This window comes from Heloderma suspectum, chromosome 5 (genome assembly GCF_057233095.1).
Source record: "Heloderma suspectum isolate Gila_16-S chromosome 5, 16-S_ref, whole genome shotgun sequence".
Classification (NCBI taxonomy): Eukaryota; Metazoa; Chordata; class Lepidosauria; order Squamata; family Helodermatidae; genus Heloderma; species Heloderma suspectum.
In genome coordinates this window covers 198879930-198895311 of record NC_139462.1, presented here as the reverse complement: position 1 = coordinate 198895311, position 15382 = coordinate 198879930, and the positions used below count along the sequence as shown (strand labels likewise).

At 41.7% G+C, this 15382-nt stretch overlaps 1 protein-coding gene across 1 annotated transcript in view; it reads right to left on the bottom strand.

The window, feature by feature from the left end:
• The window catches only part of LOC146345055 (macrophage mannose receptor 1-like), a 75563-nt gene extending 60711 nt beyond the window's left edge, over positions 1-14852 (bottom strand). The window contains exons 1-6 of the mRNA XM_084859829.1: positions 14792-14852; positions 11397-11798; positions 10490-10663; positions 4764-4928; positions 4228-4341; positions 3672-3815 (exon numbers count right to left, since the gene is read on the bottom strand). Coding sequence (XP_084715955.1) covers positions 3672-3815; positions 4228-4341; positions 4764-4928; positions 10490-10663; positions 11397-11798; positions 14792-14852 — 1060 coding nt within the window. The remainder of the gene's footprint in view (positions 1-3671; positions 3816-4227; positions 4342-4763; positions 4929-10489; positions 10664-11396; positions 11799-14791) is intronic.
• Positions 14853-15382: the final 530 nt, after the last annotated feature.

The following is a 15382-nucleotide window of genomic DNA, read 5'->3' as shown; positions in this document are numbered from 1 at the left end:
GTATTAAGAAGGATAAATTGTTCTATTCCATGAGGATACTATTGCCTATAGGATCACCAACAATTATTGTAGTCAAAACATATTTTTCACGGACCAGGCAAGTTCTAAAATAACACATGTCCTTTATATCCTACTAGCAAACGGACCTGGCTTTGCACGGGTGGGAATAGCCGTTACACTGATAAAACAAAGGCTGTAAGCAAATTTATGCAGCTGTCAGAGTTGGACGCATTTGCCCTCTTTCTATGAATGAAGCCATACCTGTTGACATCCCCAGGCATGGCCCCTGCTATGGTGCACCCCTCTAGTGCCCCTAAGGGAGAGATCTTTCCACCCCATTCTCCTGAGGGGGAGACTACCCCACATCAGGGGAGAGGGAACAGACATATAACTCTGTCCTTTGAAGCCTTCAAGCAAAACTACACAGCTGTCAAAGAAGTGGAAATATTGTGACCTTCCCATCTTAATGAGGCCATACCCCCCTAAGTATAGCCCTCTGCTATGGTGCACCCCTGTAGTCTCTTAAGGGAGGGGTTTGCCCACACCATTTCCCCAAGGGAGTAGCAGAGAAGGGTCAGGCATATGGCTGAATCTACACATAGCAGCTATACTGTTATCATAACTATTGGTACACATGACACCAATGTGCACCAATAGTTATGATAACGGTATAACAGTATAACTGCTATGTGTAGATTCAGCCCTTAACTGTGTCCCTTGGCCTACTAATCTCTTCTGGGTGCAAACTGAATTGACTACAAAACTATGCACTGGTTAGGGAAGTCTGCACCTTGTGACTGAAAAGTTCTGGAGGGGTCTCTCTGTCCACTCCATTCCCCTGGTGGGGAGGGGGCTGCCGCATAGCAGTGGGGAGGGAGCTTACTCTGTGAGTTACTCTGTGAGTTAGCGAGTTACTCTGTCTCTCGGCCTACTAATCTCCCTGGGCTTCAAATTGTATTGACTGCAAAGCTATTGTGATGGCATATGCATTCTAATGTTTGAGATTGACAACAATTTATTGTATTTTGTACAAGTGATTAGTTCTATCATGAGCTAACTTTGAGTGCTAAATGTATTTTTGGAACTCGGGCAAAGGAGTTTGGGTTGGTTCTTGGAAGCAAAACCCTTCTTATTTAGAAGAGGGACCTTCACAAATGTGCTTCTGAAGTCAGCTGTAAACCTGACTATGTTAAGAAAAGCTCTCTTCAAGTTATGTACAGAAGCTGTGTGCAGCAGCTATGACTAGGCCTGAAGCTCCTGTTTGAGTCAACATCCATAGATGTTTGTTTTAGATAAGGAGCTAGAACTAATGCTAGTTAGTTTGTTACAGATAGTAAGATTTTGGCTTGGTTGAGCAGAAACATCCTATGAGAATGAGAAACTTACCAAACAATATTACCTAAGCTCTGCCAATCATGCCTGCCAGACAGGTAACTATAAGATATCAATAATGCCTGCTTTGTTGATTGAGAGGAATAGAACTTTAATTTTACTAACAAATATCCTAGCCACTATTTCTATTATGCCTCTAATCACCCTAATTGTGTTTTATTTGAAGGTGTGTCTTGCTTATTTCATTATTCCAAAATGTTATTATTTGCTACTGTTTGAGCAATAAATATATATTTTGTGGTCCCACTTGGTGTTAAATGGCTTGAGAGATGCTTCAGGAACCACAATCTATAAATTGTATTGATTCTTGAAGCCCAAAACACTCAGCTGGGATTTATAAATCTGTTGCTGGGTGGGGTCTGTCCATATAGCCGCTGTTTTCTGTCTTGGTCAGGTGGGTCACAGACACACCTGTTCAGGTAAGAGAAACAAGATAGTTGGATGATTTACCCATCATCTCACTATGTGCTGGTTAGGAAAGTCTGCTTCTAGTGGTTAGAGATATACTGCAGACTTCAACCACACGGATAAATGCAAAATTAATCAAAATGAATCAATGCATTTAAAAAACAAAATAACCCCAAGGTGCACACTCCTACCATTCCCTTAGCACGCATGCCAAGTTTCAGGTGTCTAGGTTTCACAGTCTTGGAGCTATGGTGGTGACAGACACACACACACACACACACACACATCCTTTTTTATTGTGGATAAGAAACCTTAGCATTCTGAAATTATGAATGCTTCTTTATAGCACATGATTGTTGGCATGACTTTTAGCTATCTGGTTGCTGCTTCCTCCCAAAGCTCCTCTCTTATTTTTGTACAAATTTACAGCAGATTATTTCTTTAAATAAATTTTGGCTGCAATCCTAAAAACGTATAAAGCAGAAATGGGAAGAAATGCAGATAATAGCCTTGTACATAAGAATCAGTTTTACTAGGTTCACAGTGCTTTATATAAAATGCAATAAAACAAAATTGCAAAGTTGTGTATAGGGAAAAGACCCTCAATTGTTGTAGTCCTGTCCAGATATATTTATTTTTTATTATATCTATGTTTCACCTTTCTTCCATGATAGAAATGTAGGGGTATACATAGGGTTCTCAGGCAATCTCCCATCCAGACACACTGGCCTGCTTAGTTTCAGCCAGGATGCTGCAACATATGACTTCAGACTATGCCAAGGAATGAGATCTGTATTGACATATATTTTAGAAGTCTAGGGGAACAATCCTATGGTCAGTTCTCGGAAATCTAACTTCCCCCCTTGTCCACACTGCCTCCAAAGCAGCGCGGAGAATCCCTGTCCTCCATGCTAGGAAGACCAACACAGAGCAACTGAAAAAGGGCAGGGCTGGGGGACGTTCTGGGGTGGGGAGAGTGGAGCTGCCTGTCGAAACATCCTATGTGCAGCTTCCTTCCCTGGTTGCCCCCCCCCCCCACCGCTAGACAGCCGAAAATGGCTGTCTAGCAAAAAAGAGCAAGGCAGGAGAGGCGTGGAAGGAACAATCCCCCCATGCCTCTCCTGCCTTGCTTTGGATAGGTGGTCGCCTCCGAGGTCAGAGGTGGCCGCCTATCTACTTAGGATTGTTCCGTAAATGGTTTGGAACCAGGTTACCTGAACAGATCATCTCCCACCATATATACCCACCCAGACCCTAAGATCATCCTCAGTGGTCCTTTTCCAGGATCCCCTGCCAAAGGCAGTGAGGTGGGTGGCAGTTAAGAAAAAGGTCTTTTCTGTTGTGGCATCCCAGTTGTAGAATGAGCTTACCAGAGAGGCTCGCCTGGCACCTACATTGTGCTCTTTTAGGTGCCAGGTGAAGACCTTATTTTCCCAGGCATTTTAGTCTTTCAGTTTCTGTTGTTTTAAATCTGTAACTGTATTTTAAAGCTTTGTATTGCCACTAGGTTTTATTTCATTTTTAATTTTTATTTTATACTGTAGTTTTAAACTTTTAAACTTTTGTATTGTATCTTACCATGTTGTATTTTATGGTTTTAATTGTTGTGAACAGCCCAGAGAGCTTTGGCTATTGGGCAGTATAGAAATGCAATAAAAAATAAATACATAAAAGTGTTCCTGCCAGATTCTCCCATTCCATGTCACTAGCAAGATACTCTCAATTAGTCCTAATAAATTGTTTCACATTTTATATATAGCTACTAATATCAAAACCTTGCACTCTGGGACTATGTAAAAATGTTATAAGTTATCCATATAAGTTATATAATGTTTATATACGGAAATTTCATTTCCAGTTTCCTATCCTACCTGAAGGGATAACAGAAGCATCTAATGAAGAGTTTTCTTTTTTGCAAATGTATCCAAGTTTCTCATCACACTTTGTATTCTCCCATTTGCCACTCTGAGACTCCATTGATCCACAGATTTTTTCTGTTTCCGGAGATGGGCTACCTTTTAAAAAAAAAAAGTGAGACAAATGAAACATCCTGTTTTAGCATAGCAGTACTTTAAACACAAAAATAAGCCCAAACTGGTTTCTGCTTTTAAAAATCAGAAGGAACCATACAGGTTTTAAAAACTGGCAGATGTTCTTCTCAGAATCAAAAGGGCTTTTTTAGTATACTTGATAAAAGAAATTGCAGCACACTTCTAGAAACAAGTGTTGATTAAATGTCAAACATTAGATACAGTTTAATCATTACAAGAAGGCTACAAAAGTTTTTAAATGCCATCTAAGCATGTTTAAAATGAACTCCTTTAGGTAGTATCCACTGGGTTTTCAAATACTCTAGCCTCAAGTGTTTTGCATTTTCGAGTAAATATTAAATGGCTTTCAGTTATTAGCTTATAGATGTTCACTCACCTGGAGCCCAATTTAAATATCTTAAAGGATGGTTGCAAATCCATTGCCATCCACTTTCAAAATCCAGATTGTTAAGACCAATCCAGTAGTCAGTCTCAATAATAGTTGTTAGGCCTGTTTAGGGAAAGGAAATCAATTGGATCACATTACATAGCTAGAAACAACACAAAATAAAGTAGAAAAGGTAGCCTTTAGTTAGGGTTGTCAGTTTTTCTTGTGGCATGATTCTTGTAACTTTTATGGCTTGTATGAAGCAAAAATTAATCAGATGAAGCTTTTCCTCCAGCATGCAAATGAAGTGATTCATGAGCTTCAACCCATGTATTTCTGCTTGTCATACAACTTGTCATACCTAAAGGTGTAGGGGACCTTCCAGAAGATTTGGCAACCCTATATGCAGTGGATAATCCACACTTAGATTATTTGAAAGTTATTTGACCCAGATTAATACCTGCTACATTTGAGACAATATTTCTTCTGGGAAGAATGTCTTAAGATAAAGATCACATTTTTAGGTACACTTTGTTATGTTATACCTGTCAGGTATGTTTGTTCATGTAGTTCTCCAATGCTCAATAATTCTGCATTCTGTTGCTGACAACTTTTTCTCGCTTGGTACCATGTTAGAGCTGACTGGGTATTGATCTGGTAGAGATCTCCTGTCCAATGGTTTCTGGTCCAGAAGAATTCCTCTTGGTCACCTGTAAGCATTGTTAACATTAGTGTCAAATCATGAACTCACCTGTGGTGAAGCTAAACCACATTTGAAATATATTTGGTAATTTGATCATCTAGACCCCACATTTCTAAGGAATATCTAAAGCAGTTTGCAGAAACACAGAAGTCCGTTTCACGCCCTATACGCATGAAAGGGAACTCACACAACCAAGGGTCAGCACAATGCACATAGGCTTCCCTGCCAAAACCATTCACACCTCATTAGTGCATATCAGGGGAAACCGCACAGCCTGGTGGGGCCCGCAGCATGTCCCTACTGCTTCCTGGTTATGGCAAAGATCCAAATGTGTGCTACTGTTAGTGCAAATGAAGTTGTGCTAATGTAAACCAACTCTAGTGCAACATCCACAGTGTTTGCCAGCACAAGTTTCTGGGAAACCCATCATGCTAGCAAAGCACTATTGACATTGTGCTGGAGTTGGTTCATACTAGTGCAATGTCATTTGTGCTAGTGCGACACACCGTTGGATCCTTCCCTGTCTGAGCATCCCTTGATATAAGTAAATTCTCGATAGGGCTATCTTATCTTTTTTTTGTGTGCTATATTTTATATTGTGAGTAAGTATTAAACATGATAGCTATGTAATAATATCAATCATACCACAGAAACATCCATAAAATACACACATTAAATGCAGCCTGTATACAATTCTATTTATTTGTACAGTTTATTACCTGCTTTTCATTATAATATAATCCCAAAGCAGGTACAAAACCAATGAAACACAATCACACCATTAAAGAACCCAGCCAATCTTAATAAGTGGGTGGGCTGGGCTCATATGAGAGTGATACTTCTTAGGTGGCCCAAACCTAACGTGTCTCTACATTAACAGAAAATCCTACAGCCCTACCGGAGCATTTCGCTTCCATTTCTGTGGCATGATTAGGATGGGCTCCTTTAGACGACAAATGTGGCGATGTGGAATTGAAAATGCCCTTTCTCAGCAGCCTTACCAGGGCTTTCTATATTTTTCAATGAAACAGTGCCATCTAGTGGAGGGATTATTGCATACGTTGGCACTACACACTGCGGAAATGGTGTGAGGTTTTTATATTCCAGCTTATCTCCAATCTTTTTAAAGATAGGATAACTGGGAAAAACTACAGGAAACATCCTGGAGGTTAACAATGTTGTGCAAAGGACCTGCAAACTTCCGTGAGTGGCCAATCATGAGTGCACAATAAATGCCTTGCGTAGAAACAGCCTTAAACTGTGCTAGAGTCAAGATGCATCTTGACATAAGGTGGCTCCTCCATCCCCAAATTTTCTGGCTAAAACTACTGAAGAACTATGTTGGCCTGAGGGAAGGAAGAAAGAACCTGATTTAAGAATGCAGCATGAAAAGATCTGGCTTTCAAAAAGTGCCCATTCCAAGTTGTTTGTCTTTTTTGTATGTTTATTTATCTTTCATTGATGCTTATTGCTTTATTTTTGAAATGTAAACTTCTTCATGAGGTTTGCCCAAAAACTGGCAGATAGATAGATCTTCACTCAGAGATGTAGCAATAAAAAGGGTCAACCCAAGACATTTTGCTGCCTGAGGGGAAGGAGAAAATGAGTCATGCCACAACTGGATGAGTCCTCCTCCTCAGAGGAAGCCCCAGAAGCCCAGGGTACTCCAGACCAGGGACTGCCACCAGACCCACAGGAGCCTGAACCCTCGGGGGAAGTGGTTGCAGGGCCATCCCTGTCAGAAGAAAGGGACTCTGCCTCTAAGGCAGAGGCTGAGCCACTCCCTGATCCCCGGAAGCATTGCTGCCTCAAGTGACAGGCTAGTAGGGTCCTTTACGAAGGAGTGCTCGCCTCCAGAAAAGGTATCCTCAGGAGAAAGGGACTCCTCAGGACTAGGCTCTGGAAAGGGAGCTCTGATTGCAGCTGAGCTCTGGGTGGGGTCCAGCAGGCTTTGGGCTTAAAAGCCTGCACTAGAAACCCAGCCAGTGTTGGAACAACTTGGTCCATCCAGCCTCTGCCATGTGCCTCGCCTACTGAATTGTGCCCTGTGATCGATGCTCTGTTTACTGACCTTCTGGACTGTGTAATGTACCTGACTGATTTACTGTGTTTGATCTCTTGGTTGTTACCTTGATCATGCCTGCTGCTGCCTGATCCTCGTTGCTTAACTGACTGACTGTGTTCTGATCTCTGCCTGGATTTGGACCACTCCTGCCTTAGGGACCCCTCACACAGCGGTTTTATCCTGCGATTGAGATTGTTCCTTCATGGAAGTTTGTTGGCTCTTTACATGATGCTGTGACCCTCCAGGATGTCTCCTGCACTAAATGCCCTTTGTTCCATTTTTAAGTAGATAGCAGATAATGAGCTATCAAGTTACCCCATTGTGTTCCGCTTTAGTTTCCTCCATAAAAAGAGTTAAAGCGGCAAGAGGAGGAGAGAGATCAATGAAAGATAATGGAAGACTCAGGTATGGGGAGGAGGGAAGGGGAGAGGGAAAAGGAAGTGTGTGTAAAGGGAGTGAGTTGTGATCCTGCATTTAAAATGGAAGCAGAAAGCCCTCTTTTAAATGAAGGATTTTAGGCTGGTGTAGAAATGCCCTTAGGCGAAACCTCCTTGGAGTGAAACCTGTGTGCTTGACCATTTGCTTGCCAGCTTGACTATTCTATTGCATTGCTCTCTGTATTTGCTTACAAACAGCCAACACTCAATCTAGAGCAGGACAAAATGATGCCCTCCCCCATTCCCTGGGCAAAAGTTCTCACTGCCAGTAACCAGACTGGCAGTGAGAACCTTTCTTCAACACTGGTGAACTGTCTTCAAGACAGGACAGCATCCCCCACCACACCTGAAGGCAGCAGACTAGCTTAAGGGCACAGGGTAGGCCAGGTGCCCACACATTATTAAAAGACAACAACAACAACAGGCAAAAACAGGGACTGGTGTCAGAAAAAAGGGACACTTGGCACCCATGCAGCTATATGTCTCATCTCAGTGTCCTAGCGAAAGTCAGTGGCACACAATAAAAAGAACTGGGGTGGAGGACTCTGTAGATTGGTCCCATATGATATCTTTCTGAAAGAGAAATAATGGGATATTTCACATAAACACTCTTGTGCTAAACACGGGGGAGGTGGGGAGTGAAATACTTGATGGGGAGGATTGCCCCCCCGCCTGCCCCCCCCCCCAGCATCTCCTGTGGCTGAAATGTTTTCTTCCACTCATCCAGAGCCCTCTCAGCTTTCTCACAGCTGATATTTTTAGCTTAATGGGCCTTCCCCATCTGAGTTATCTAGTTACCATGATAACCAGAGCAAAACAGCACATGTCTTTCCCTCCTTGGTTAACTTCTCTCTGGCTGCTCTTCCCTACATATGCAACTCCAGTGTATTTAGATAGGACATTTTCTGCAACCCAGACCTATGCATCTTTACGCTTATTTACCAAGTCTTAGGATTCTCATCCATACCATTCTTCTTGACTGGATTCACTTTCAACCTGTTAATCTAATCTCATTTATCCAACTCCTGCTGTCTACCCCGGTTTAGAGCTTAGGGAGCAATCCTATGGCTGCTAGTCAGTGGCTAGACAGCCATAGGATATGTAGTTTTCTGGGAACCAACCTCAGAGCCAATGCTCTGAGGTTGGTTCCCAGAAAACCGGACTCCCCCACCTCTGCACTTCCGTGTTGCCTCATAGGCTCCTCATAGGCTCTTCTGAGCTCCGTGCTCAGAAGAGGAGTGTGGAGCAGCCAAAATGGGGTGTTCTGGGGTGGGGAAGGTGAAAATACCAGTCTGACACATCCTATGTGTTGTCCGGCAGGCTCCTACCCCACTCTGCCCGCCTTCATGCAGCTAGACAGCCGAAATCGGCTGTCTAGCCGCAAATGCAGGGCAGGAGAAGTGCGGAGGGAACGATCCCCTTTGTGCTTCTACTGCCCTGCATTGGATAGGCAGTCACTGAGGTCGGAGGCGGCCGCCTATCCCCATAGGATTGTGCCCTTAAAGACTTTGAGGGAGTATAAAGACAGATTCCTTATGGTGGATCATATTTCTTTTTATGTAAAATAACTATATTGAGTAGCTAATGTATAATGATATAAGAGAAGGAAACATCTTATACATTTCAGAGTAACCGTTTACTTAGGAACTTGCTAGCTATGAACTGTAGTACTGAATGTTTTATAGCAGTCCTTGTTTTATAGAGGTCCTTGGTTGCTTCATCACTTCCCCATCTACAAGCTAACAAATATACTATGTTTCTGTTCATACCATTCTCTTCAGCTGTTTTGGTTTTGAACCCCACTATCGGGGCTACTGAACACTCAAGAAATACTTCTGCTATAGAACTTCGATAGAGGTTCCTCTTCCAAAGCAACATACAAAAGTGGATTCCTGCAACAAAACGTTCCTGTGCTTAAGATGAGTGTTCCTGTTCAGGGTTCTAGCCACTAGGGAACTAGAGCCAGGCAGTGGTGTCTGAAACTCCCAGGGAGGAGGTGATTGTTTCCAAGAGGTGGGAAAATATGACACCATTCTTTCTTTCACAACCTCCTGCAGCCTTACCCTGCTGTGCTACATAGACATGTCATGATAAGCCACCATGGATTAATTCACCTGTGTGGCTCTGAGATGTTTGCTGTCTGCTAGTTTGTATATGCAAGCCATGGTGGGGACATGCCGCAGCTTGTCGTATTGTGCAAACCTGGGTTTCATGTGTTATTTGAGGGTTAAACCTGTGGATAAGCCTAAAATAACCCATAAGTTATCGGACAGTTGTGTAACCCTCAAATAACCCATGATGACCCCCACCACAGCTTGCATATTCAAAATGGTTTCCGGCGTATGTCTCAGAGTCCACAGCTGAATTAATCCATGGTGGCTTACTGTAACATATGAACTGACCTACAGTGTTAAAAGGCTCAGGTTCAGGAGAGAAGCCTTGGAAGCTCATCATGGTATTCAATATATTGGGGGAGGTGTGGGGTCTGGAGAGCAGTTTAAGAAAATGTGTCCTATTTACTTTCTTTCCTCCTGAAACATCCCTGTATCATTCTAAGTAGTGAAGGGTTTTTTTTAACCTCTTGGCAGGCATTATCTGGCCCTATATAACTGCAGCAGAAATGATCAAATACATACAAAACTGACTAGAAATACACTGATTCATCTAATCCTACCTGAATTACATACTTATCTCTGGTCCTTCCAACTGATTGCCTGTAGGCATGGTCCTGCAGGGCCCTGGCACCCATAACCAACAGATTTCTGATATTCATTTTGTTCCGATTCACTGGGCAAAGTTTTTTTTTCCCCACTCTGTGCATTAGTAGTAGTAGTACTATTTACATTTCTATACCACCCCATAGCCAAAGCTCTCTGGCCAGGTTACAGAAGTTAAAGCATTAAAACTTTAGTTGTACAAGCTTTACGAAAGAGACAATGACGACCACTTCCCTTTTCTGTGTGTGTATACACACACACACACACACACACACGAGAAATATTTCCCTAAGTAGCAAGTATGTGATGGCAAAGTGAAGGCTTAAACAAAACCTTGTAAAGAGTTTACCTTTTACTGGACAATATCCAGTTAAAGAGTCTTTGTCCACATCTCCAGTTGTTCCACACCAAAGTCGTCCATTTTCATCATCATCTCTTATGCATTTAGCATGCAGCTTGTTCATATACTTGAATGGGAATACACAGGGGGCTCCGAAGGCATTGCCATGTAAGGTAAACAGAGCTAAAGGGAAAATTAAATCAATATTTAAGGGTGGAATAATTCTGAAAAGTATTAAGGTGAGAACAGTAAAGCAGAAATGCTACAGATGAAGCCCTCAGTCCAAAGCTTCATGTGTGCTCTGATGTAAACAGCCTGTGTGTGCGTGTCACACTCATGTGCTTCCATGTTCACATCAGTGCTGGAAGCAGTTCTGCCCCTGGGCTTATGAACTCTGTTCCTTTAATAATGGGCTCTGCCTTCAGGTCCTGGGGACTGCCCTGACCCCACCAGACTTTGTCCCTGACCCTCCTGGATACCATCCCTTGATCCCACAGGTCTACTTTGAGCCCAAACCCAGGTACCAGCATTTGACTTTCAGGAATGGACACTCCTTCCATAACATAATTCATCATAGGATTGCATGCTTCTACATTTATTTGAGTTTCCTTGTTAATGGTTTCCCACTGAAGTCCCATTGGGACTTCAAATATCTTGCATTTGTCTGGATTCTGCTTTTAATGTTTAAAGAGAACAAAATAACTGCTACTATGTTGAAGAACCACAGCAGGGGAGGAACATCTCGCATGCTGAAGTCCTGAAGGAAATAGGACCTCCAACACCTGCTATAACTTGTGTCTTTTTATGGACATGGTTTGAAGTTATGCATTTAGCATCACTTGGGTACAGGGCACTCAACATACTTGAAGAAGACACATAATTTAATCTAAAGAAAGAATATTCTTCCGAAATTTACCTTCATAGCCCTTAGAACACAAGCTATCTTTTGTTCCATAGACCTTCCAGGTACACTTCATGGTGGATGTTTGAGATAGGATAACATTTCCCTTACGGGCATCAGCAGGATGTAAAAATAGATCTTCTTCTCTGAGTGCTAGAAGGGTGTCATTTCTGCATTCCCATTTCTGGAGTTCACTGGTCCTGTTACAGGGGGAGAGTGTGACCGGAACCAGGTTTGTTTTCGAAGGCACTGCCAGGCATAGCTTCACTGCCATGCTCAATATCTGGTAATCGGAAGCCCACTTAAAATGTTGCCACTCATTATCCTTATTGCAGTAGTCCAGGATGATGGAATGGGATTCTTGAAGTTGTACACAAAGCTTGAGTTGTTCATTATATATCAGGAAACTGTCACTCTCTGTAAAATTAAGAGACAGAAATCAAGGTGCCACTGTGAGAAAGTTCCACTTAGCTTCCATAGAGCGTCCGTGTGGCAACCACTCAGTGGTGCAGCTAGATCATTTTAGACCCTGGACCTGATGGTCTTATTCCCCCCCCCCCCCCGCCCAAAAAGTGTTGCTCCATGCAGTACTGGTCAGATTCCTATTCCTTGATCTGCATTTTGGCTGACCAGGAACACCTCTGTCTTGTCTGGAATCTGAATTAAGGTTCACTTTGTTTGTCTTCATCCAGTCCATTACTGACATCAGACACTGATTTAGAACTAGAACAGCTTCCCTGGATTTAGATGGAAAGGAGAGACAGAGTTTGGTATCATCAGCATACTGGTGACACCGAATCCCAAAACTTTGGACAACCTCTCCCAGCAGTTTCATATATAGTTAAATAGCATGGAGGTCAAGATGGAACCTGAGAGATACCATAGACTAATGGCCATGGCATTGAACAGGAGTACTCCAGCACCACCTTCTGAGGTTACCCCCTCAAGAAGCACTGCAGCCACCATAAAACAGTGCTTCCAAATCCACCGCAGATAGGTGCTTCAGAAGAATATCATGGTCAATGGTATTGAAAGATAAAAAGAGGAGGGGAGGCATATGTGCAGGAAAAAACAATGGAGAAAAGAAAATGGAGAAATCCCACGTGCATGTAGAAAAAGGGTTATTGTAGTTCTTTTATATTGGCCCAATGTGTTTTGGAAATATTGATTTCCTTCTTCAGGGGCTACAATAAAAATATATACATACATCATCTTAGTTATTTCATGTTACTCCAGAACATATAAAACATCTCAAACACTCCAAAAATAAATAATTGCTATAAAAATTATATAAACTTCACAACCAATTTTAATCTATACACAATTAATACTTCTCACATTCATATAAAAATCAAGAAACCATTACTTCATGTTCTGGAGTAATATGAAATAACTAAGGTGATGTATGTATATATTATTGTAGCCCCTGAAGAAGGAAATCAATATTTCCGAAATGCGTCTGGCCAATAAAAAAGAACTGCAATATACCTTTTTCTATAGGCACCTGGGATTTCTCCATTTTCTTTTCTCCGTTTTTTTTCCCAATGGTACTGAAAGCCATTTTAAAAGCTCAGCAGAACTAACAGCAAAATACTCCTCCTGCCGGGTTCCCCGGTGTAGATTGTCCACCAGAACAAGCAAAGCATGGTCCAGGTGCTGAATAGGTATGTGTGAAGGCTTAGGAAAAAATGGAGAAATGCAGAAACCTTATGGTGGAAAAACGTCCCATTCCCCCCCCCATTTTCCAAATATACCTGGAATTTTTTTCCAGCCCCACCACATTTGTTCCATTTTTTTCAGGCCTTCACATCTCTGGTGCTGACACCAGGCCTCCTTGTTACTGCCCCCATCACCTGCCACTCTCTAGCTGGTAATTTGGGGAGCCCCTGGGCTCTGCTCCCAAGGCCCAGCTCTAGCTGAACCACAGCAAACGCTGACAGGATGACACTAAGATTCAGAATAAGACCCAAGCCCTCTTCAGGCATTTGCTTGAATGTGTGGGGGCTTAAAGTGTGTCCTGGGGCACTGCCCCTACATCTCCAGTCATGCTGGTCCCCTTCAGTATGGACCTTGCCATATTGAACTGACAAGGTCTATTTAGGAGTTCTACTTGTGTTCACTTGAACATGACTAGAAGTCTCAGCATGATAGGGAACTCTAAAGAAGCATGGTTTCTGATCACCCTCAGAGTACTATGTTTTGTCACATCAAGCTCTGAACTGAGGGAGGTGAGGATGATATGCCCAGAGACTTGGGGGCAGGACCAGCATGCATGGCTCCATCGCAGTACACACCTGAAGGGTATAGGTGTCCCGTCAGATGTCTGAACAGAGCTACAGTAAGACAGAGATAGAAGGAAAACATGCCTCTCAGTTAATTCTTCAACTTATTTTCCTTTCCCAAATGCTGTCTATGTTGTGCCTTATTTATCGCTGGTCCATAATTTGGTTCTTTTACAGCCAGGACACTATGATGTCCTTGTTCTAGATTTGGATTCCAGCTAATTTTATAAATAGGATTTTGATTGTTTTGTTTTTGTTCAACATTTGCGTTTAAGCTATGTTGTATTCTTTTTTCTTGAAAAATTGTAAGTGATTATTTCAAATAAAATCTTAATAAATAAAATGGGTTTTTTAAAATATCAAAGCCACCAGAAGATTATTTTTATGTATTATTTCCATAACATCTTTGAGGGCCAAAGTCGACGTGATGTGGGAGATCTGAGATTGGATCTCCCAGATTTTATTTTGCTAAACGGAATGTGGAAAAGCCAATTTGGACTAGACACATAGAGGGGGAAAGTCAACCCTTTTCCTTCATGCTAATTTACTCCCTCCCCAGCTGCATTTAGCTCTACAGGATAAAACATACAGGTGCTTGAATTGTACCTGCATAGTTCCCTCTCTGTGGCTAATGCCAGCTTCAAGGGGGGCTGATTTGGATCAAAGGAATGGTGCAGGGGGGAAAGTTTCATCCCCTCTCCCCTAGTGCTATGGACCTGATCCAAATTGTGTTCTCCTAATCCAAACTGCACACAACACAGCCGTGCAGTCTAACAGCCTAATGTCTGCATAAGTATAAAACTCCAGCCACCTAAAAGAACAATTTGAGAAATATTCCCTTTGATTCTGCATCTCAGAGGTCAACCAGGGCTTTGAAAGAATAGCCTGCTAAGGTGTATAAATAATATGTGACTGACTTCTATGAAGGAAAAAACAAATTATTTTTTGCAACAATGAACTGAATGAAGTAAATGGCATTCAAAATGGAGTTCCTATTATTTATTGCAATCCACACCAGCTTATTTATAGTTACATGCAATGGAAATGCTAAATCAGTTTTCATTGTATTTAAGATTTCATGGATTTAAATTTAACTTCCAAAAGAGAATTTAAAAGTAATCAACTTACCTGATATCTGGAAAGCTGGCTGAATGAGAAGCAAGAGATTTATGAATAAAAAAGTAGCCATTGGAAACAACACCCTCCACAAAACTTCCCTGAAGGAAGAATCTGAGTGAGCTGCTTTTCTAAAGCTCCTTAAATAAGTCAGGAAGAATGAGTTTCACTTCTGGGTTTGATATTACAAAAAGTATTGTAATGTGCAGATATATAAATAACAAAATTTTGCTGAGTTGTTAATCAGCTTCCACAGAAAATACCTATTTCTGCAGTACCTATTACTTGGGTAATTTAGATTGATCAACAGTACAACTCTCATAACGTAGCCTGGTGGAATCCACAAGCTTAAACATCAACAACAGTATTAAATTCTAAGGATGAAAGGTGATAGAGTGCACTTGATGTAGCGGTCACATGCACCACCCCAAAAGAGGAAATGTATCATCAAAGGAAAGGGCAAAAGAGGATATATATATATATATATATGTATATATGCATAAAACTGCATATGTTCATTTGTATGTACAGTTGAAAATTTAGATACAATTGCTATAATTTAAATAAAAATACAATATAGCTCACTATATTGGGGACTGCTGT